At 44.6% G+C, this 22,458-nt stretch overlaps 1 protein-coding gene across 1 annotated transcript in view; it reads left to right on the top strand.

Moving 5' to 3' along the window:
- PPFIA2 (PPFI scaffold protein A2) overlaps positions 1 to 22,458 on the top strand; it is a 1,928,138-nt gene that overhangs the window by 1,803,258 nt on the left and 102,422 nt on the right. The window contains exons 25-26 of the mRNA XM_086919614.1: positions 1,930 to 1,959; positions 19,545 to 19,720. Of these exons, the coding sequence (XP_086775740.1) occupies positions 1,930 to 1,959; positions 19,545 to 19,720 (206 nt within the window). The remainder of the gene's footprint in view (positions 1 to 1,929; positions 1,960 to 19,544; positions 19,721 to 22,458) is intronic.

Here is a 22,458-nt window from a genome sequence, read left to right as displayed (position 1 = left end):
AAAGGCTACTTAAGTGGGTGGCACAATTAGTGCTGCACGCCCACTAGTAGCATTTGAAGTTCAGGCCCTGGATATATGGTATACCACTTTACAAGGGACTAACCAGTACATCTAATATGCCAATCAGGTATACACCAATATGCTCTTATTTAGGGGAGAAGCACATGCACTGGTTCACAGTGGTAAAGTGCTCAGAGTCCTAAGTCCAACAATCTGCAAAAAAAACAGGTAAAAGGCAAAAAGTCTAGGGGAAGACCATCCTAAGGATGTCAGGTCTAACACATGGTCTCTTCTCTCTGTAAATAGCCCCATTTAGGAAACAGCACATTTGTTCTTTCAGTTCACTGATGGACCCTCGTCAGAAGGCGCAGACGAGTACATGAAAGAAACTGACGTCAGAGCACATGGGTGGCACTTACATGCAGCTCTGTTTGCCACTTCTGGAGTGGAACAGCATTGACGCAGGGTTACTTGGCACCGCCTACCAACACACAGGAGCATTGTTTTCTGTTTTTTCCAGATCCAGGCTGGGCCAGGGAATATTCACAATGTGAGGAATCTGTGGTCAGATAGAGCATTGATCTGAAAGAGAATTATCGAAGGTAAGTAAATTATTTTATCGTTCACTGTCCATCAACAATTTCCTGATTTAATGGTTGTCAAATTTAAATGGTCAAAGCTTCCAAAAAACTGTGATTCACTGACTGATGTCTCATGAAAGTTGATAAAAATAGAACAGTCACTTTTGGTGACCATGCTTTCTCCATGGCTGCTGCCAATTTTTTTTAACTCTTCAATAATAGCTATTCATTCACTATCCTTTCTTATCCAGTTGAGAAGCCAGGTGAAAATATAATTTTTTCCTAAATAATTTAGTTTCAGCACATGAAATGTAAAGGTTATTTCAGCACCAATAAACCTCAGTATACGTGTGGTATACAGATAACCTTAACATAAAATAACATTTGTGTATCTCTTCATGCTCGTAGCAAAAATTGGTCAGTCAGAGAAAATTGTGATGCAAAATTGCCCAGGTGCATGTGCAGAACTGTTCACTGTCTCATGAAAGGGCTGTAATTTGGTCTCAGATTTTTGTCTTATTTATTTTATATATTTACTTGACACAGCAAAACACCAAATGGTAGTCTCAGAGCACTTTGATGAGAGACAAGTGACAGCGCTATACAATGTGATGAGCTGGTGCAGTCTAAAGTTGGTCAATCAGTTACTGGTGTTAAGGTAGCCTTTGTCAAGTCAGATGGGTCCCAAAAGATGGTAAATCCTTGAAGAGACAGCTTCCTGACACTGATTGTTGATGTAGGCCAGTCTCAGCCATGTGTTTGGAGACTAAATTCATGTAAAGAAGACAGAAGAGAGGCACAGTTAGTATCCAAATGTGTGGGTGAAAAGTTGGACCTTTAGTGATGGTCTGAATTTCAGGTAGTCACTATCTAGTCTCACATGAATGGGTATGGCATTCCATAAGGGTAAGCCCAGGGAGTAGAAAGAACAGCTATTTCTGAGTCTGTAGACTCAGATCCACAATAGTCATTGGTTGGCTAACCTGAGACTTCTGGGTCACTGATTGAAAAAATGTTTTGCACTGTAGTTTGATGAATAGCCATAAAGTAACTTGTCCTAGCACAGTTTTTGAAATCGGTCACAGTATATTACAGGTTATCTGCGTATTGTATCTGTTTTACAATCTAAATAAGATTTAGCATCTCTAAGTTTTTATTTAAAATGCTGATTGTGTTTATCTTTCCTTTCAAAAACCTTTATTTGTATTGATTCGCCCACAGTTCATAACATTGACAATATGTGTGTGTGACTTAATGAATGAGATGTATTGTTTACAAGCTTCTTACTTGTTGTGGTGGCTAATGCTTTTTTTTTTAATTTACCAACGGGCTGCTGCTCATAACACAGAAAGAATCGGAGGAAGGAAGTTGGGCACAGGTAGGATTTTTGAAAAAATTACAATACCTTCAGTGCATAGTAATATAAGTTAATGTGGAAACACCTTTGTTTCATTCTACCCCAAAAGGTGCAGCTCAACTAAATCGAGATGTATGTGTCTTTCCTTAGAAATCAATGCAAGGTAGTCAATGTAAATCCTTTCACTCCTTATCCATGGACCCCAGTTTTATACAGGAAATGCTGCAATTATTGGAAAGTAATATTGTAAAATATCTATTGTTTATCAAATCAGCTGTGAGAGGATGTAGAGTCCCTTTTAGTTTAACAAATAAAGAGTGAGCACATTTGATCTGATCTGCTGGGTGATGACCAATCATCCTATTCACAGAGCATGTTTGGATGAGTGTAACATTGGTGTCCTTCCCAACAGTTATGCCTGAGGAATAAGATTTACTTGTTATGTTATGTTATGTTATGTTATGTTATTTTATTTTGTATAGCGCTCAGATGCCGCAGCCAAGAGGCGTCCCGGCGCTTTTTTGGAGATGAAACACACAACACAACAGAAAGGACCAAGTAACACTGAAGCTAGGCAGAGGAGAATAGATGAGTTTTTAGTAGTTTTCTAAACTGAAACAGATCTGGGATGGAACGAAGTGATGCAGGCAAAGAATTCCATAGTGTAGCCACCATCACCGAAAAATAACGTCCACCCATTCTGGACTTTTTAAAACGAGGAATAATGGCTAGGTTGGACCCTGCAGACCGAAGGGCTCTTGAGGGGACATAGTGGAGAATAGTCTGGGTGAGAATAGGATGGGAGGCCAAATTGAGAATTTTAAAAGTAAGGCACAAAGCCTTAAACTTAATTCTTTGGCCTACTGGAAGCCAGTGGAGGTCATGGATAGTGCGGCGAGCAGAGACAAATTTAGGAAGGCCGACCAGCATCCTGGCCGCCGCGTTTTGTACCCGCTGAAGGCGGGCTAGCTCAGCTTGATTCACACCCAGAAACAGGGAGCTGGCATAGTCCAATCTGGTCAACACCAAGGCTTGGACTATGATCTGCCTGGTGTCAGCGTCAAAGAATTTAAAAATAGGCCGCAGACACTGTAAAGCGCCAAAACAGGTTCCAGCGACATGCTTGATGTGAGGATAATGTGTGCAAGTGCCATGTTTATCAAACTTTACAACAGTACAGAAGGTGATACAGAACTTCAATCACCATAACCAATTTATCTATTAGAAAAATAATTGTAACATGAAGCCACATTCAAAATCAATACAAGATCACAAATAATTAAATAAACACCAGTACAAATGTTATCAAGCATGATATCAACATGACATGAAAACAAAAAGAAAATATATCCACTACTAAAAAAAGTAAAGGTAAAAATAACCTTAAAATATTAATGAAAACTAAATCATTAAAATATTTCCAATAATCGAAAGAAAAAACATGAAATCTAAAAAGTAATGTAAGATTTCAAAATCAGACTTTCATAAAGTTGTCTTCAACTTCGGCAATTGTTTTAATCAGGATACCAGACGTAGAAAGGTATGAATGCAGAATTAGGAGCAAAAATTAATCAGAGCATTGAGAAACCTGTTTAGAATCTGTAGTTTCCAAAACCCTACAGTTCCTTTAGGCTCTCAGCAGCAAATAGAACAATGTTTAGGGGCTAATGTTTGCACAAGGGTTCACTAATGGAATGTCATCAGTGACCAAAAGATACGTCATGTCTATTCATGGCATTTTAGTGTATGTTTTTTACCGCCGTCTCCTACATCAATCGCCTGGGAGGAGCAAGGTCAAGGATTCTGGCCGATCTAGCCAAGAAGATTTGGTACTTCTGCTGGAGTCAGAAAATAATTCTGAGAGCAGAATTCATTCTGTGCCATCTAAGCACAAGGGCAGATTGGAATTCAAGGTTCCTAAGAGACTCGAGCGATTGGAAACTGAATCCTCTAACCTTCCAGAGAATTCAAGATATATGGGGCCCCTTCGAGATAGATATTTTGCCAGCAGACTGACCTTCCACTTAGATCAGTACTTTAGTTGGCGACCAGACCCCCTAGCATCTGCAGTGTACGCTCTTCTCCAACATTGATACATACTGAATTACTATGCCTTCCCTCCCTTCGCAATAATCCAGAGAGTTCTCTTGAAAGTTCAGATGGAGCATTGTCGCATTGTTCTAATTACTCCCTTTTGGAACTCTCAAATATGTTTTCCAGGTGTGATGGAATTAGCGATAGAAGTACCACGCCTTATCCCGGGGAGTTTAGACCTTCTTCTGGGCCTAGAAGGAGAGGTACACCCTCTTCTCTTAGAAGGAAACGTGAACCTTCTTGCCTGGAAGATTTCTGGTGTTCATAAAGATACTCAGGCCTGTCAGGAGATGCTAAAAGCCTACTGGATGAGTCATGGGCTCTGGGAACCAGAAGAAGACACACCAGTGCATGGAAAAAATGGTGTAGTTGGTGCCTGGAACGGGATATGGATCCCGTGGACGCACCTGTAGTAGAAGTAGCAAACTACTTAGGGGACCTCTTTAATTCAGGGCTATGTTATAGAACAGATATTGTTACAGATCAGCAATTTCCGCAGGGCATTGGTTGTTAAATGACTTTTCTATTGGTACTGATCCCGTAATACGTCGATTTCTTATGTTTTATCCAAAGACACAGTGAGCTTGAGGGAACTAGCAAGAGTAGTAGGGCTCTTATCCTCATCCATTCAAGCAATTTCACCAGGTCCCCTTCACTACAGGGTCTTACAAAGACTAAAATCTTTAGGCCTGAAGAAAGGTCTTTGGTACTCAGACAGCATTCCCTGTCTCAAGAGGCTCGAGAGGACCTCCTAAGGTGGCAGAACAACCTAGACAGTTGGAATAGGAAAGCAATAATCGGAAATACTTTGGATCACGTTCTGGTATCTGATGCGTGCAAGTTAGGCTGGGGTGTCAGACTAGGAAAGATAGAAACAGGGGGTAAATGGTCCCAAGATGAACTCCCTTTATACATAAATTGTTTTTTTTTAAAAAAAAGCTTATCCTTCACACCAATCTGCGAAAAAAATGAGGTTAGTCTTAAGAAAAAGCTTCTACATACATCAAAGTATAGGAGAAGGAAGAAGTTGTACTTAACTGTCCGGAGAGCAGTGAATAAAAGAGACAGATAGTTGGTTTGGAATGTTTTTATTTATGATGTATTTGTTACACTTTAAAGGGCTGCATGTCTGGGGAGCAATAAAAGTTATTGCATAATGTAGCTTTCGGTCTTGTAATGAAATCCAAGTGCCCAACTTTGGAGCTTTAAAGGTCCTTTGTAGGTTAGTTAGGTGTTTATCTAGCTTCGTCTCACATAGAAAAAACGATGGATTTCTAATCTGGAAGCTACATCCAAGCTGGGTACTGCCTGCTTAGATACATGATGACTCAATCAATCAGAAAATATAATTTGATAAACCTAACAACGTCTGACAGATTTGGACTAAAGGAACGTTGATACATTTTATGGGTGATTGCAGTCAACCATGGACATCTTGTAAAAAGACTTGAAAGTGAACTGAAGGTCCGCAGCCAATCAGTTGGCTTTAGTTTAGGGTTAACTCCATTCTATGGAGGTTTCAAGTTCAAATTTAGAACTTTCTTTATTTTTGCACATCTTCAGGCCATATTGTTAGTGACCCTGTTCAATGAAAATGTTGCTCAGGAACGTAGGCTGCAGATATCCAGTTAATCTCCTGCAACAGTTTACTGTCTGTCTCTGGAATCCAGAACTCCAGTGACTTGGGAATTAGGGCATATTTGCAGCTTTAATAAACACAAAAGACAATCTCCAAACCCAAACTTTGTTGGCTTAAACTCCTCTTGGAGCCAAACAAACCTCTTGAGCACACCTGATCTAAATGCCTTTCACATACACGTTGTCCATCTGTGTGGATGGTGTTCTGCATTTCTGGGAATGGGACACATGAGTACACTTCTCGTCACTAATATAAAGCTGGTTACAAACCCACTGACTACTGTTCATAAAAGAAATGCAGACAAATGGTGAAGCTGTTGAAGTTCCACATTTCTCTACCTTCTGTTTACATCCTGTAAAGCTTCAATAAAGGACCAAACAGAAACAAGCTGTTTCTATGACACAGTTCGAGGGATACTTCCTTTTGGGAATTATCATCCTATTGTATGGCTGTGAGAGGTTGCTCAAATTGTTTAGTCTATGAAATGAATGGCTCTATGATACCAGAGTTTTGATGGGTATGGCAAAGCACTATACAAAGCTCCTAAAGCACTATATCAGATTCTGGAGACTTTTGTTAAACCGACTACCTGTGAAAGCGTGGATATGGCTTCCCAGCAGTTATGTGATGACATATCATGCTTTTTCACAGAGAAAATAGATAAGATCTATGAAAAAATCAAATAATAATGTATCTAATGTACCCATCTGACAGCTTAGAATGCCATCTTACGTCATAGAAGAAGCCAGAATTTATACACTCCCTAAGTTCCCGGATATCTCTCTGAAGGAGGTGGTGGACATGGTGAGACAAATAAAAAGTGGATGCCCATCAGATCAGATTCCAGCCAGAAACATGCCGGTGGTCGGTAAGGTGCTGGGTCTTGAGATTCAGGGCCTTATCAACCGCTCGCTTGCGGAAGGTTGCGTTCCACGTGAGTGGAAAAGGGCATTGGTGAGACCAATCCGGAAGAACACCTCGATCCCATGGACAGACCTATCCAATCTTAGACCCATATCTCTGCTCCCTTTCCCAAGTAAGATCATGGAGAAGCATGCGAACAAACACCTTTCAAATTATATCGAACAAAACGGAAGCCTAGATTATTCTCAATCCGGTTTTAGGCCAAACTTCAGTACTGAATCGGCCCTGCTGTCGGTAATGGACAACCTCTGCATGTACCAGGATAAGGGTTTTTCGGTGATCCTGGTACTACTGGATTTATCGGCAGCGTTCGATACCATATCACATGACATCATGATGGGACGCCTTGCAGAGATCGGGTTAGAGGATAGGGCACTGGCCTGGCTGAAGAGCTTTCTGTCCGAACACACTCAATGTATTAACATGGGTGAGTTCCGGTCAGCAGAGGTTAAGATCACTAAGGGGGTGCCACAGGGCTCATGTTTGAGCCCAACCCTTTTTAATATCTATGTGTCCCCCCTGGCCAGGATCATGAGAGCCTTTGTTTTCATCCCAGTGTCCTACGCTGATGACTCTTCCCATACAAACTCCTCACCTTGGTGGTTAAACAATCTTTCTCCGAAGGCATGAAGGCGGTTTCCCAATGGATGTCTTCTAACTTTCTCCAGTGTAATGTGGCAAAGACGGAAGTCATGTTGTTTGGAGAGGCTAAGCTACAATGGGCCCCAGATTGGTGGCCATCTGACCTTGGCCCAGTTCCTGAGCCAAAACAATTGGTGAAGAACCTGGGGGTCCGTCTGGATCATGAGCTATACCTGAAACAACATGGAAATAGCCTAGTGGGATCATATTTCCACGTGATAAGTCTTCTCCGCGAGGTATTTCCACTACTTCCCGACTCCACTCGAAAGACTCTGGTACAGGCCCTGGTGCTTAGTCGATTAGACTATTGCAATGGACTGCTGGCAGCCGCAAATGAAGAAGTACTGGACAAACTTCAAGTGGTCCAAAATACTGCTGCGAGATTGGTCCTTAATGCCCCCCCCCAGGTCCACTTCTAAACCTCTTTTGAAAAGCTACACTGGTTGACAGTTCGTCAGAGAGTAAAATTCAAAACCTGTTGTGTAGTCCACAAGAGTCTGCATGGACTTGGACCCTCCTATTTAGCAGAGAAATTTGTCTCATATGTTCCTGCCCGTACCTTTAGATCGAGCAATCAGCTTCTCCTACAACTCCCTAGGATAAGAAGGGCAAGGCAGGGTGGCAAAGCTCTTTCAGTGGTTGGGCCTGTGCTATGGAACACGCTTCCACTCCTGTTGAGGCAATGTTCGGACCATCTGACATTAAGGAAAAAGTTGAAAACCTTCTTGTTTAAAATGTGACAGGGTCTTTGTATTCTTCCATCACACTCTCCCTTCTCATGACTGGCTTTTTCTCCCTCTATATGCTATTGTTGCTTTTTTTGGGCACAGAGATACTCCTCCGGGAGTGGTTTCAAGCGCGATACAAACCCGCAAATAAATAAATAAACAAGCACCAGCAGACTCAGTTATAGAAATTTAATCAGAACAAAATTCCACCATTTTCTGTTAAACATCAGAAAAAAACCCTTGCGGTTCCTGGCTAATGGAGTGGCATCTTTACTTTTTGCTGAATTGTACTATGTGTGCAAGTGCATGCTGTTCTTAATTTGCTTGTTATGGGAATATATATTTCTAATCCTACTTTGTATGTAAATCAGTTTTAGATCATTTCAGCCATTTTCTCTCAAAGTACATTAAAAAATGCACTTTTAGTCATCAGCAAACTGGTGAATTACTCCACATTAATTGTGCTAAGATTTGTTCAAAATATGAGGATCTGCAGATCACTTGGGATATGTGAGGTGTAATAGGAAAGAACTGTTCAAGACTTGAGGATCGCAGAACAATAAAGGAATATTACCATCTGCAGATTTTATTTCGGCTTCACCCAAATGGAGGATAATATAAGACCTCCTCAAAGCAAGGGCAGACACAGGAGGCAGAGGTAGCTACGGTCTAAGTGTCCGGATGCATGGAATCCAACTAGAGTAATGAACACTTGCATCTCTCCCTGCCTCCAATAACTACCACCTCCTCAGGAACATGAGGGCAAGTTGTAGAAACGTATTCCACTAATTTGACTCCTCACTTGTTTTAATCCAGGATGTCGGCAGGATCCAGTGGATATCTAGAAGTCAAAGAGAAATCTTAACTAACTGTCATTGAAGGGGGTATGCTAACTTGTAACAGGGAACTGATACACTTTCAAAATATATTCATGCAACTAATTCTTTGTACTCTGTTGTGGGAATTGTAATTTCTGAAAACTAAACACACACAGAATGCACTGGTTTGATGAGTTATAGTTTCTATTTGACTCTTGTAGAACTCTAAAGTAACCAACAATGTTAATATTCTGTTGTTCCCTAGTCTAGACAATTTGTATTCTAATACTAAAACTATAATACCCTATAGTTAATATTCATACATAATATGAGCAATATAATGTAGTCTTTCTGCTCTGTTAAAGAATAACCCTTAGCAAATTGTAACAACTAGTCTAAGAAATGTTTACATGAATGCTCAGACAAAGAAAGTTCAAAGTCTGTTTCCACCAACAACACCATTGTCTGAATACTTCTCTGTATGCTCAATGACCTTCAGTAGACATCCAGTGGGAAGCAACATGCCTTACAAGCAAATCTGAGTGCACATCCTGGCTGCAGAAATATGGTACCACAATTGCCAAGCAAAGATGCCTTCTGCCATCAGGGAAGTTATACCCAAATATCCAAGATGGTAGTCTTCCGTCCAGTATACGTGAGAGTCCATGGCCTGCTGGGAATTGAAGTTAATTGTGCAAACATTGCAGCATATGTAAATGTTAAGTAAATTGATACTTGTATATCGCACTACTCACCCGCAGGGGTCTCAAGGCGCTTGTACAAATACCTCTGTGGAACCCATCCTGGCTTTCCCTGTGAGGCGTCCACTCCTGGGCACCCCCAAGGTGGAGGCCAGGCATCCTTAGCGTTGTGGGGGCCGTTGTGGAGATTAAGCAAGCTATTGCCCAGAGTTGCAGAGTGGGACTCCATGGTTGGAATAGGCACCGAGGCGAGAATTGTCAGGTCCGTGTAATTTTTGAGCCCGAGGCGCGGAATTGAACCCTGGTCCCGGGCAAGACCTCTGCATCAGGGTCTGCCGCTCTAACCATTGAGCCACACTTCTCTTAAGCCACCGCCTGCACATCTGAAGCCTCAGTCCAAACAGCGCTGACTTCACAATGACTGCCAGCCTTTCCTTTCCTGGAAAAAGCTCTGTGCTAACAGTTCTGGATTAATTCCACACCATGCTTATCGTGTAACAAGCACTAAAGAGTGCTTCCAGATCAACGTTCTGCCACTAAGCAGAGGGATTGTTGCCTCTTCTGTTTGGACAGTCTGGGCCACTGGAGTTGGAGTCTGCACTCATAGCTACTGCAGTAAGCCTAATAATCATCTTCCAAATTTAGCACTTTAAAGACACTGATTGTGCCATAGAAAACCACAGATGTATGTTCCTTTCTTATTTCAACATTTGATTATTTGTCATGTTTCTTTTTCTCTGCTATGCCTGCAAGAATCTGAACTTGACGGATGTTCTTTCTTCTCTTCTGTCACTGAGACAAGCACAAACTGTCAAATTTGTAGCAGAAAGATTCTAAGTAGTACCTTTTGAACTCTAAACCTCCTCACTGTGTGGCTCTTGTAAACATGTGAGTTTGAAAGGTTGCTAGTAATATTAAATAAAGTTCAGTCCCACCTTTCTCCAGTGTTTTTTCTTTCCTTTTGTTTAAAGTTTCATATCAGGACTCTATGCTGGAAATCATTTTGGCATGTATCTGTTGTGTCATACATCTGCTTGATTCTTTTCAAATTATAGCCAAACTCTTGTTTTTTTCTTGAAAGAAAGTTGCAAATACATTGTCTTTTGGACTAGGAGTTTAAATGTTGAAGTTTGGTCGGGATTTGAAGAGCCTGTCCAACACAGAAAGAATGATGACCAGGTTATCCGGTGCATTTTGGATTCAGCAAAAGGTTCAAAAATGCATATCTGCGATCTACCACGTTAGAGTCAAAGGCATCTTTGTAGATTGTCTCAGTAGTGCATTTCAGACACAACAACCAATACTTACTTTACTTCAATTGCTTACAAAATTTCCAGGGTGTATCTAACTTGGCATGGTCATCCACTTTGGTACATGAAGGCAGGACTGATAACTTCCCTGAAGTGTGTATGGAAACCTTTTCAGGAATTAGAACCCTACAGTCGGTATTATTTCCTCATCATAGCAGAAGGACCTCAGAATCTCTGTTTTTCATCCTTGTATAATTGTAATAAGGTAATGGATAAACACATTGATGAACTTATATTCGTCATAGTGAAGTGAGAGATAGTGAATTTGTCTTGTAGACACAAGCAGCAGAGGATACCCGTTGGACCTCTTAAAATGGATTAGCGACCTAGAAAATATTGTCTCACACATCTGCATATTTTTGGATTTCATAGCCCTTCAAATGTGCTCCATCAAAAACACTTCCTCAATGCTATTTGTCTCAATCACACACATGCAAACACATTGATTAATTAAATACATGGCTGCCACCAGAGAAACATGCTCTGATAAATATACTCCATATCAGATGCAAATTTGGTATCAGGAAGTGCCCACTGAAATATAAATATGCATCTCATCTGATTGATGTGTCCTTTATGGTAGAACTTCTCTTTTATAGCAGATTTATTTTGTATATAAATTTATATACAATATATTTATTTTGGGGGCGACCGCTGAGCCTGTTCCATGCGAGGTCGCCCCCACTCCACTGCTCCTGCCCGCTGACTGCCTGAGCTGCCCTGCTAAGCTGCTCTGCTGCCTCGCTGCTGCCTCCTGTTACTTCCCCACTCTGCTGCCTCGTTGTTCCTTCGCTGCCGCTTCTGTTTTGTCTCCCTTCCTTGTGTTAGCCTACTGTTCGTGTTAGCCTCTTTCTTTCCTCTGCTGCCTTGTGGCTGCCTTCGCTGCCTCTTTTGTTTTGTTTCCCCCCTTTGTGCTAGCCTTTCACTCGTGTTGCCTCTTTTGTCCTCTACTGCCTCCTGTTTTCCCCCCTTCTGCTGCCCTCCCCCTTCCTTGGGTGACGCTCCCGGCCGCCGGACGACCCAGCCGCCGCTGAGCCGCCCTCAGTCCCCCTTCCCGCCACAGACCTCCGCCGACTCCGCCCCCCTCCTGCCCATTGGCCGCCCCGCTCCTGCCACCCAGCTGACCCGCCCTTCCGGCTCCTTACTTAAGGGGACCGAGTGCAGGGACAGGGAGCGACCGCTGAGCCTGTTCCAGGCGAGGTCGCCCCCACTCCACTGCTCCTGCCCGCTGACTGCCTAAGCTGCCCTGCTAAGCTGCTCTGCTGCCTCGCTACTGCCTCCTGTTACTTCCACACTCGGCTGCCTCGTTGTTCCTTCGCTGCCGCTTCTGTTTTGTCTCCCTTCCTTGTGTTAGCCTACTGTTCGTGTTAGCCTCTTTCTTTCCTCTGCTGCCTCGTGGCTGCCTTTGCTGCCGCTTTTGTTTTGTTTCCCCCCCTTGTGCTAGCCTTTCACTCGTGTTGCCTCTTTTGTCCTCTGCTGCCTCCTGTTTTCCCCCCTTCTGCTGCCCTCCCCCTTCCTTGGGTGCCGCTCCCGGCTGCCGGACGACCCAGCCGCCGCTGAGCCGCCTCAGTCCCCCTTCCTGCCACAGACCTCCGCCGACTCGGCCCCCCTCCTGCCCATTGGCCGCCCCGCTCCCGCCACCCAGCTGACCCGCCCTCCCGGCTCCCTACTTATGATGTCCCCTGAGCGACCGCGCAGCGGACGCGCGCAGCGGGAGCACCGATTGAGCGCCGAAGGTGCGCCAAAGGGAAGCCCGTCTGCGCCCGTCCGCGCCTGGAACGCACCCAGTGCCAGGACCCCTGGCTCCCGCAGACACCAACCCACCCGCCGGACCTACGACACCACCGAACTCTACGCACTCAATGCAGGTCGAATCCCAGGCTGCTATCATGCCACCCTGAGACGCACCCACGGACCCTTCTGCTGCCACTCCTGCAAGTTCACATGCATCCGGACCTGCACTACACCAGCACCGACCAAGCCGAGCACCAGTAGCAACCACCTCAAGTGCATCCTGCTCAACACCCGCTCCATCCACAGACACGCCGTTGAGCTCTGAAACCTGCTCGACACCACAGCCCCAGACGTCGCCTTCCTCACGGAAACCTAGATGAACGCCTCCTCAGCGCCCGACATCGCCATCGCCATCCCGGACGGCTACAAGATCATCTGGAGGGACCGCGTCAACCAGACAGGAGGAGGCATCGCCATCATCCACAGGAACACCATCCGCATCACGACCAACACCGACAACACCCTCGCACCCACCGAACACCTGCACTTCCAGATCCACATCAACCCCAAGACCACCCTCAGAGGCACCCTCATCTACAGACCCCCGGGACCACGCACACAATTCAGCGAAGACATCGCCGACTTCATCAGCCCGCACGCCCTCCTCTCCGCTGACTACATCCTCCTCGGGGACCTCAACTTCCACCTGGAGAACAACAACGACCGCAACACCACCACCCTGCTGGACAACCTCGCCAACCTCGGTCCCAAGCAGCTGGTGACCACCCCCACCCACTACGCCTGACACATACTCGACCCCGTGTTCTCATCCAGCAAGGACATCACCTTCAGCCACGCCACCGGTCTCCACTGGACGGACCACAACTGCGTCCACTTCAGCTTCAGAAGGACCATGATCCACCACCACCAGCAACAGGTTGCACGCAGAAGCTGGAACAAGATCACAGCCGACCAGCTCGCGACGTCCCTGAGCATGAACCCTCCCACCAGCACAACGAACCCAAGCCAGGCGGCCACCAACCTCGCAAAGTGGATCAGCAACTGCGCAGACGACCTCGCCCCTCTGAAGACCTCTGCCAAGCAGACCCGGCAGCAAGAAAGCCCCATGGTTCACCGACGAACTCAAGAGCTCCAAGAAGAACTGCCGAGCCCTCGAGAAAGCCTGGCGCAGAGACCCAACACCGAACAACAAGGCTGCCCTCAAGCTCGCCACCCGAAAACACCACCAACTGATCCACGCCACCAAGAAAACTGCATTCAAGGAACGACTGGACAACAACGCACACAACAGCAAGGAACTCTTCAACATCGTTAAAGAGCTCTCCAACCCCAACGCCGAAAACAATGACATCACCCCTTCACAAGACCTCTGCAACTCCCTCGCCTCCTACTTCCACAACAAGATCGCGGACATACACAACAGCTTCAGCACTCAACCGACGCACGCCACGACTGAACCACCGCCCCCCACCACCACCCTCCACGCCTGGACCCCGATCAGCACCGAAGACACGTCCGCGCGATGATCTCCATCCACTCCGGATCTCCGACCGACCCCTGCCCTCACCACGTCTTCAACAAGGCCGACGCTGTCATCGCACCCCACCTGCGGGACATCATCAACACCTCCTTCGACACCGCTACCTTCCCGGAGAGCTGGAAGCACGCCGAACTCAGCGCTCTACTAAAGAAGCCATCAGCCGACCCCACCGACCTCAAGAACTACCGCCCCATCTCGCTGCTCCCGTTTCCTGCAAAAGTCATCGAGAAGACCGTCAACAAGCAGCTGGCCGCTTTCCTCGAGACAAACGGATCCCTCGACCTCTCGCAGTCTGGCTTCCGGGCCAACCACAGCACCGAGACCGCCCTGATCGCAGCCACCGATGACATCCGAGCCCTGCTCTACAACGGAGAAAGAGCGGCCCTCATCCTCCTAGACCTCTCCGCGGCCTTCGACACTGTCTGCCACCGTACCCTAGTGCAGCGCCTCAGCAACGTCGGAATCCGGGAGAAGGCACTGAAATGGATCATCTCGTTCCTCGCCGGAAGGACATAGAGAGTCCGCCTCCCCCCGTTCAGATCCGAGGCCACTGAAGTCATCTGCGGCGTACCATAAGGATCTTCACTCAGCCCCACCCTCTTCAACGTGTACATGAGCCCCCTCACAGCCATCGCACACCAACACAACCTCAACATCATCTCCTACGCCGACGACACCCAGCTGATCCTCTCCCTCACCAACGTTCCGCCACCGCCAGAGCCAACCTACACGAAGGGATGACAGAAGTATCCAAGTGGATGATGAACAGCCGCCTGAAACTGAACTCGGACAAGACGGAAGTCCTCATCCTGGGATCTTCACCCTCCGCCTGGGACGACTCCTGGTGGACCCCCGCCCTGGGCAGCGCACCCAAACCAACAGACCATGCACGCAACCTGGGCTTCATCCTGGACTCCGCCCTCTCCATGACCAGAAAAGTCAACGCCGTCTCCTCGTTGTGCTTCAACATCCTGTGCATGCTACGTAAGATCTTCCGGTGGATCCCCACGAGACCAGGAAGACGGTCACCCAGGCCCTCTTCACCAGCCGTCTGGACTACGGCAACTCCCTCTACGCCGGAACCACCACCAAACTGCAGAAGAGACTCCAGCGGATTCAGAACGCCTCAGCACGACTCATTCTGGACATCCCCCATCGCAGCCACATCTCCGGACACCTGAGAGATCTGCACTGGCTCCCGGTCAACAAGAGAATCACCTTCCGTCTCCTCACCCACGCACACAAAGCCCTACACAACCAAGGCCCAGGATACCTCAACAGCCGCCTCAACTTCTACACTCCCACATGCCAGCTTCGATCGACCAGCCACGCCCTCGCCGCCGTCCCCCGTATCCGAAGAGCTACCACAGGAGGAAGGTCCTTCTCCTACCTGGCCGCCAAGACTTGGAACTCCCTCCCGACCCACCTCCGCCTGACCCAGGACCACCTTGCCTTCAGGAAGCAGCTCAAGACCTGGCTGTTCGAGCAGTAGCAGACCCCCCCTCCCCTAGCGCCTTGAGACCCTCCGGGTGAGTAGTGTGCTATATAAATGCTTTGATTGATTGATTGACTTTCTGGACATGATGATTTTCAGTCAACATATGTTCCACCCCTATTTATTAGTTATAGAATATGAATAAAAAAATCAACACAATATATGATGTGTTTGAATCTAGAACAGTCTTACTTGTTGCAGATATGTTTTCTCTTATTCCTTCTAGACATCAAGAAAATTACATTTGGTTTGCTATGAATGGTTCATCATGGTCCATTTTTAATTGGCAAAGTTTGTCCCAGTAGGGACAATGTATGCATGCACTTTTCCAGAATCAGAAAGTAAAAGGATCTAAATTACATATTTGAGACATTTGCTGCAGTAGTACCTACATCTGGATAAAGAAAGAGAACTAAAACCTCAATACAATCTTGAACCATTTTCTCACCTAAGTTTTATGATGGTGTTAAGTGTACTTTGGTTGGATTGAAGATTATGTACAAAAACCTGTACCAAAAGTCCTTTTCATTTCTTTGGTGTTCTGTGGTGGTTCATTCTAACAAGTGTAATAGTCCCCGGAGACTTATTAACCTTGCCTTTAACATCATCTCTTTGATTCCACACGCACTTAAAAGAAAGGGTTAATCTTCGTATGTATTATTTTTAAAACATTTGTTTTGTTTGACAATAGGACATTCACAGAAGGAAAGTAGTTGGAGGAGACATACTTTTCATAAAGGATAACGTGAAAATATTGTGGACATTCACTGTATACTGATAATGTCATATGGAAGATGACACACGGTTGAAATGTCATGGCGCCAAAACACTTGGAAAGTAAAAATACATTTTGAAACACTAGTTGCAATATTCAAACTTTAAAGAGTATAATGGAACCCAGTTCTTACTTTTCATTGTGTTGGGATGTGGATTGTAGGACGAATTCACCATATTGGACGAGAAGAAAGAGGGAAAGATTTTTTATAACGTCTCATTACTAAAACAGACTGCAATGTGATTCTTAGGGCCTTTTTTAAAGATTTTGACAGATGGGATACTCTGTCAAAATATGAGGACTATCCTGTTCGCTGTATTACAAGTGCCAGAGCCTTTAATCCATTTGTAATATGGAGGATGAGGCATCCGTCACATTTGTTACCCGTAGGAACTTAATTTTCTATTGCTGTGCCCCTCCCTTGCAATCATATTCTGCCTTCCTGGACATCAGAGCTGTCCGAAAAAGGCCTGAAGAGCCCCTCTGATTCTCATGGGTTGCATAGAAGCCAATCCAAATTCCTTTAACACTTCGATCAACTCGAATTAATCATTTCTCAATGTCTGCCTCAGCACATGAAAGCATTTTTTTTTCTGCTCTAGAAAATGTATGTATATTCCATCTGTAAATTGTGAGTGCTGGAAATTGGAATCTTGATTTGAGGGGGGTGGAAACTCCACTAAAATAATAAATTCAATCGTTGTCAGGGTGAAACACAAAAGTTACTAATTATACATTTGCTTTACCCTCTGTTAGCTTGGCATAAAAGTAGTCAGGCTTAACTTAAAGCAACTTGTAAAGTGTTTTTGCAGCACTCAAACAGTACTAAAGAGACAACACCAAAGAAGAAAAATCCCAAACCAATTTAAATTAATAGAGGAATATTTATTAAAAAATTACTTCCAAATGACAGACATCCAATCAGTAGAATCGAACGTACGTGTTTTTAAAGTTTTAGGTGAAAATAGATCTAAAAAGCCCAAACTGCCATTCTGGGTTATTTGGTTGCATTGAACCGGTGTAAAGTCACAATTCAGGCTGCCCGTGATGACACACAAATTGGCTATAGGGACCAGGTTTGTCCTTTCGAACAGTTACCTTCTCAAGTCTGCGCAGGTAGCTTCCGTTCGCTGGGACCGTGAAGAGGTCTTTGATGGCATGAGTAGAAGGTCGGGCTCCTCAGATGGTCGCTGTCATAGCGCGAAGAGCCGGTCATGTATTGAGATTTGCGTGGGCAGTCAATGTGGGGCCTTGCTGTGGCGTGAAGTGCACATCTTTAAGGGGCTTTGCATTGGCAGTTGTCGTGGTCAATCTGTCAGCGGGAAGTGCAGATCTCACTGGAGCTTGGCATTAGTGGGCGTTGCATGTGGTGTTTCTTGTCCGGAAGTGGTCACCTTGTTGCAAGGAGCCCAAAGCTTCTGTATCTTCATCTTGAGGTTGGGAGGAGTACACTGTTGCCTGCCAAGGGTCCAGGACTTGGGGCCACGTCTTGGGGATCAAGACTCACTCCAGCAGATGCCTGCAACAAGGCTCAGGCAGATCCAGCCAGGTCCAGTTGGTGCTGGTCTGCTGGGCAGTTGCAGGGAGGCCTCTGAAAGCTTGCTGTCACTCTGAAGCTCAATCAGGAGGTCAGCCAATTAACACTTGGAGTCACGTCTGGTCTTCTGGGGAGCCTGGGATTTAGAAACTGGCCCAATTTTTCTTCTTCAGACAGCAGAACCATCCTTCTTACGAATCTTCCACATTGCCAGTAGTATTCTGCTCAGAGGTTCTGAAGGTGCTACTTTTATGACGGATGCCAGCTTTTCTATGGGGGAATTCCCTGGCATACCCCCAAAACTGGTCTGGTCCGTTCTTCCCCTTCACCTGGATCCTGACACCAAATTGTCTACGACGACAAAGGCAAGGGCAGGTTGGTGTGTGCTGCAGTCAGAGCCATTTGAGGTGCAATCAGGGCAGGGTGCAGTTTTTCCTGAGCCATCCTGTCTGAAAGATCTACACACCACACACCTAGTCATCTTTTCTCCCTATGCCTGGAAAGAATATACAACCCACAGTAGGAGAGTCATGTGACCCTGGACAATGGCAGAAAGACACATTTGGTTAGGCAAAAAAATAACTTTGTAAAAGTGGCATTTTTAAAAGAGTACCTTAAAATCTGAATTTACCATTAAAGGGGATTGTAAATTACAATTAATTTGAGTGCAAACAGCATTTTTCAATCGGGTCCCAAAATGAAGTTATCAAGGATTAATTGTAATAAGTTAACCCAGTGTTAGTCTATGGAAGATAGCCTTCAAATAGTGAAAAACGACTTTAGGGGGGGTTCTTCTACTTCAGGACATATAAAACCTAAATACACATGCCCTAATTTTGACATAATGTGCACCCTGCCATATGAGCTGGTAGGGCCTACGGTTTAGGTCTGACGGAAGGTTTATGTTGCCAGGTCGAAATAGCAGTCTAAAGCTTCACAACAGGCTGCAGAGGCAGGCCTGAGATATGTTTTGCAGAGCTACTATGGTGGATGGTACAAAGGGTACTGTTGTCCACTAGAAGCTTTACTTTACGGGCCCTGGATGCAGGTAGTAACATTTACTAGTGACTTATAAGAACATTCAGTGTACCAATTAGATGAAGGCCAATTATACTGTGTCTTAGGGAGACAGCACAAGAACGTTATTCCTGCTAACCAGTGGTAAAGTGTACAGAGTCTGAATGACAACAAAAATGATTTCAACCAAAAGTTGGGAGTGTAGGCAGAGTCTGAAGAATACCATGCAAAAAATGCCATAGAACCAAGCAGAAATACAGGATGTGTAGAAGGCAAATATTTGTGGCACAAGAGAAATAATGTTTAACAGGTAACTCAAGAATTTGCTCGTTTCCATGCAAGGTAAGGGTACGCAAAAGAGTTGACTTGTAAAACCTGTGAGCCACACATGTGGTCACTGTTGTGGCCATTGTCCACTCTTAAGTGATACCTCTGAAGTTAAACCTATAAGACTACATCTTTGTTTCAAAATGATATGTAAAGTTGTTACGTAAGTCCCACATGGTTGTGCCACTCATTTATTTGTAGTGCAAGTATTCTTGGATTACCGTCATTGTTGTGTACACGCTTCTCGTGAAAATCATTTTTTTTGCATTTACTCATTGTGTGATCGGCTTTCCTCTCTTGGTAGACTCTAGCGTATGGCGACATGAACCATGAATGGATAGGCAATGAATGGCTTCCTAGCCTGGGGTTACCTCAGTACCGAAGTTACTTCATGGAATGTTTAGTAGACGCCAGGATGCTGGATCATCTGACAAAAAAAGACCTCAGAGTGCACTTAAAAATGGTAGATAGCTTTCATCGGTAAGTTCAGTTGAACATATCAATAAAGACTTTATTTTGTAAATGCATGAAAATCAAGAAAGTTGACAGGAAGCATGTTTTTACATTTCTGCTAATAAATCTTGACGATAGCTTTTATGAAACGAAATTTGCATCTATTATGGTGTTTATTATTGTTCGTTTTGATTAAAAAACAGAATGCAGCTGAATGTCGTTTCTCTGTACATTTAGAGGACTACAGCCGGGACATTTTTCATAAAACACCTAATGCTAAAGTTTTGGCAAGTGGTGAATGTAGCATTTGGTGTTGTTGTTTTCCCTGCCGAGTTCCATCATATGCACTGTGTAATATCTACTTCATGTTGTGTAATGCGTACTGGAAGTTACTGTTCCGGGCCGTGCTGCTGACTCTGTGTTCACACTGTATGTCAATGCAGGGAAGCCTAACCAAACAGGAAACAAGACAACTAAAAAGCACGCAAAATCAGGCTGTTCACTAATGGTATACCCTAAAGAAAAATGATCTAAAAAAGGCAGTTTTGCGCTGTCTAAGATTAGAGCAACAAATTCAACAGCCTGACATTTTCTCCTATTGCCAGCCAGACAGACATCTTCCTTTGCAGAAGGACCAAACAATAAATGGCTCTTGACAACATTAGGTAGTAAATCACTGAGGGGGCCAGGAGTCAAAATGAGGAATGAACTTTGCAAAAGCCTCAGGCAGTATAACCTTCTGAGTTTTAAAGGAAAGCTCAGACTCTGGCTGCGCAAAGCCCCAGAGGTTTTGACGCAAAGCCCGACCTTCTAAGATAACCAGGCCGGCCTTTTAAAAACGAATGCCCCTGTCAAGTATCAAAGAGAAATGTTTTCGTTTTCCAGAATAAAGACACCCATGCACCGCATGTGTGCTGAAATGCACATCCAGTGTGTGGGACCCTGCTATGTTTGTCAACCACAGGAATTTGCACTGAAAGGGTATGCTTCCAATACAAATCCCATGGTAGACAGTTCACAGTGATACCTGCGAGACTGCATGATGCAGGGCAGCCTTTGAAAGCCTAGGGAAGACAGCAGCACCTGCCCAGTTTTAGGTTTGGCTCTATGCAGTGTTTTCCACGTTGCCCAACGCAGGACAAAAAAAATTGGTTGTTTTGCTTTGTTGTGTCAAAAATTAGTAAATGTGCCAGTTGGAGTCAGAGATGAAGGCAAAAGCGAGCACTGAATCAATATCCTAGTTAGGTGTGCATAGACTCTGGTCTACATACTTTATTTACATGCCTACAAAGCCATGCGAATACAAAAACACCCAGAAACCCATACATTATGTAACATGGTTACGTGTAATATACACATGCAGTATAGATTTCAAAACTACATCTACGCCTTTGTCACGCTGTCCTTTATTGGCTATTAATTCTTATTCCAAGTATAAAATGCTTTGTATAATTTTTCACAAAGCTCTCAGGTCTGAGCTGGAAATTGTCTTTAGAGCGCCCCTTTTGAAACATCCATTTGATCTCTCACTCAAAAGGACCGTGGAAAGCGCAACCTAACGGTTGTGTGGCGGCCTTTCAAGTCTTTTGTAGACTCTGCATTTATTTCTCTTTTTATCTTATTCATATTCTTAGACATCAAAGGATTAAAAAAAAAATCTGGCAATGGTTTTATTTGCAGTCTTCAGAAATTATGACATGCTTGAAATTGTTATATCCATCGAGACTAACAGCTGAGATGTGGACGGATTTAACATTTTATCTTTGGTACCCAAATGTTTTCATGGCTCTTCTCAATAATACCCACGCTATGTGGGCACATTCGTCACAATGATCCATCATCCCAAAACAAATAATGGCTGCTGTAAAAGGGCGTTCTCGATTGTCATCCTTCCCTTATAGAATTCCCACCCAAGTAACATAAATGTAATGCACAATCATGCCCAGTTTTCTGACCTTTGACAATCGTTATTATTTAATTGCTCTTTTACATGTCAGTTCTCTTCAGGAAGTAGTTTTTCTTTGGTTATTGTATATTCCTATTATCTATAAGTAGTTTACAGCAGCAGAAACCCTGCACCTTTGGAGATTAGGTGATAGAGAACAGGAAATGTTTGGGAAGACAGTGGTTGAAATGAAACTCTGAAAAACATAAAGTACCAATTTTCTGATAGAGACTTCTAACTGCTGATTTCTGCCCTATATTCCCCAGGTGCAAACTGGATCCTGAAAACTTTACAACAGTACTTCTGCACGCCAGGTGGTGCCTGTGACTTCGCACTGATGTTGTCCACACCAATGTGGTTCTATCAAGGCTCCACCCTTGCATTCTAACATCAGTTCCTTTCTTTCTGCGCCAATGGACGCAGATCCGGAGCTACCCCTTCTCTTGGGTTTCTTCAAAAACAATTTACCAGTGTGCAAGGGACATGTCCCCAAACAGATCAATAGGGTTTAGGTCTTGTGGGGAATGTCTGTAACTAGTCCCCGCTTAGCATGCCTGTGGTGCCTGGTGTCATCCCAAGACTACTCCCCTCGATGCACCTGAAGGAAATTCGGGAGTGAGATACAAAAATTGCCCGACACCAAAAGAGCCCGTGTCAGTCTAAGTCACAGAGAAGATGGTCCTGTGAAAAATCATAGTTAAGCTCATGGTTTCTGCTAAATCTAAGAAGAAGAAGAAAAAGTTCAAGTAGGACTCGACCCCATTGAGTTCCCTGAGAGGGCATGAACTCATCATTGCATCTCCAGTACCCACTCCCACAG

This window comes from Lissotriton vulgaris, chromosome 1_1, assembly GCF_964263255.1.
Source record: "Lissotriton vulgaris chromosome 1_1, aLisVul1.2, whole genome shotgun sequence".
Taxonomy (NCBI): domain Eukaryota; kingdom Metazoa; phylum Chordata; class Amphibia; order Caudata; family Salamandridae; genus Lissotriton; species Lissotriton vulgaris.
Note: the sequence above shows the minus strand (reverse complement) of the source record. Positions and strands in the feature narration are given on the sequence as shown.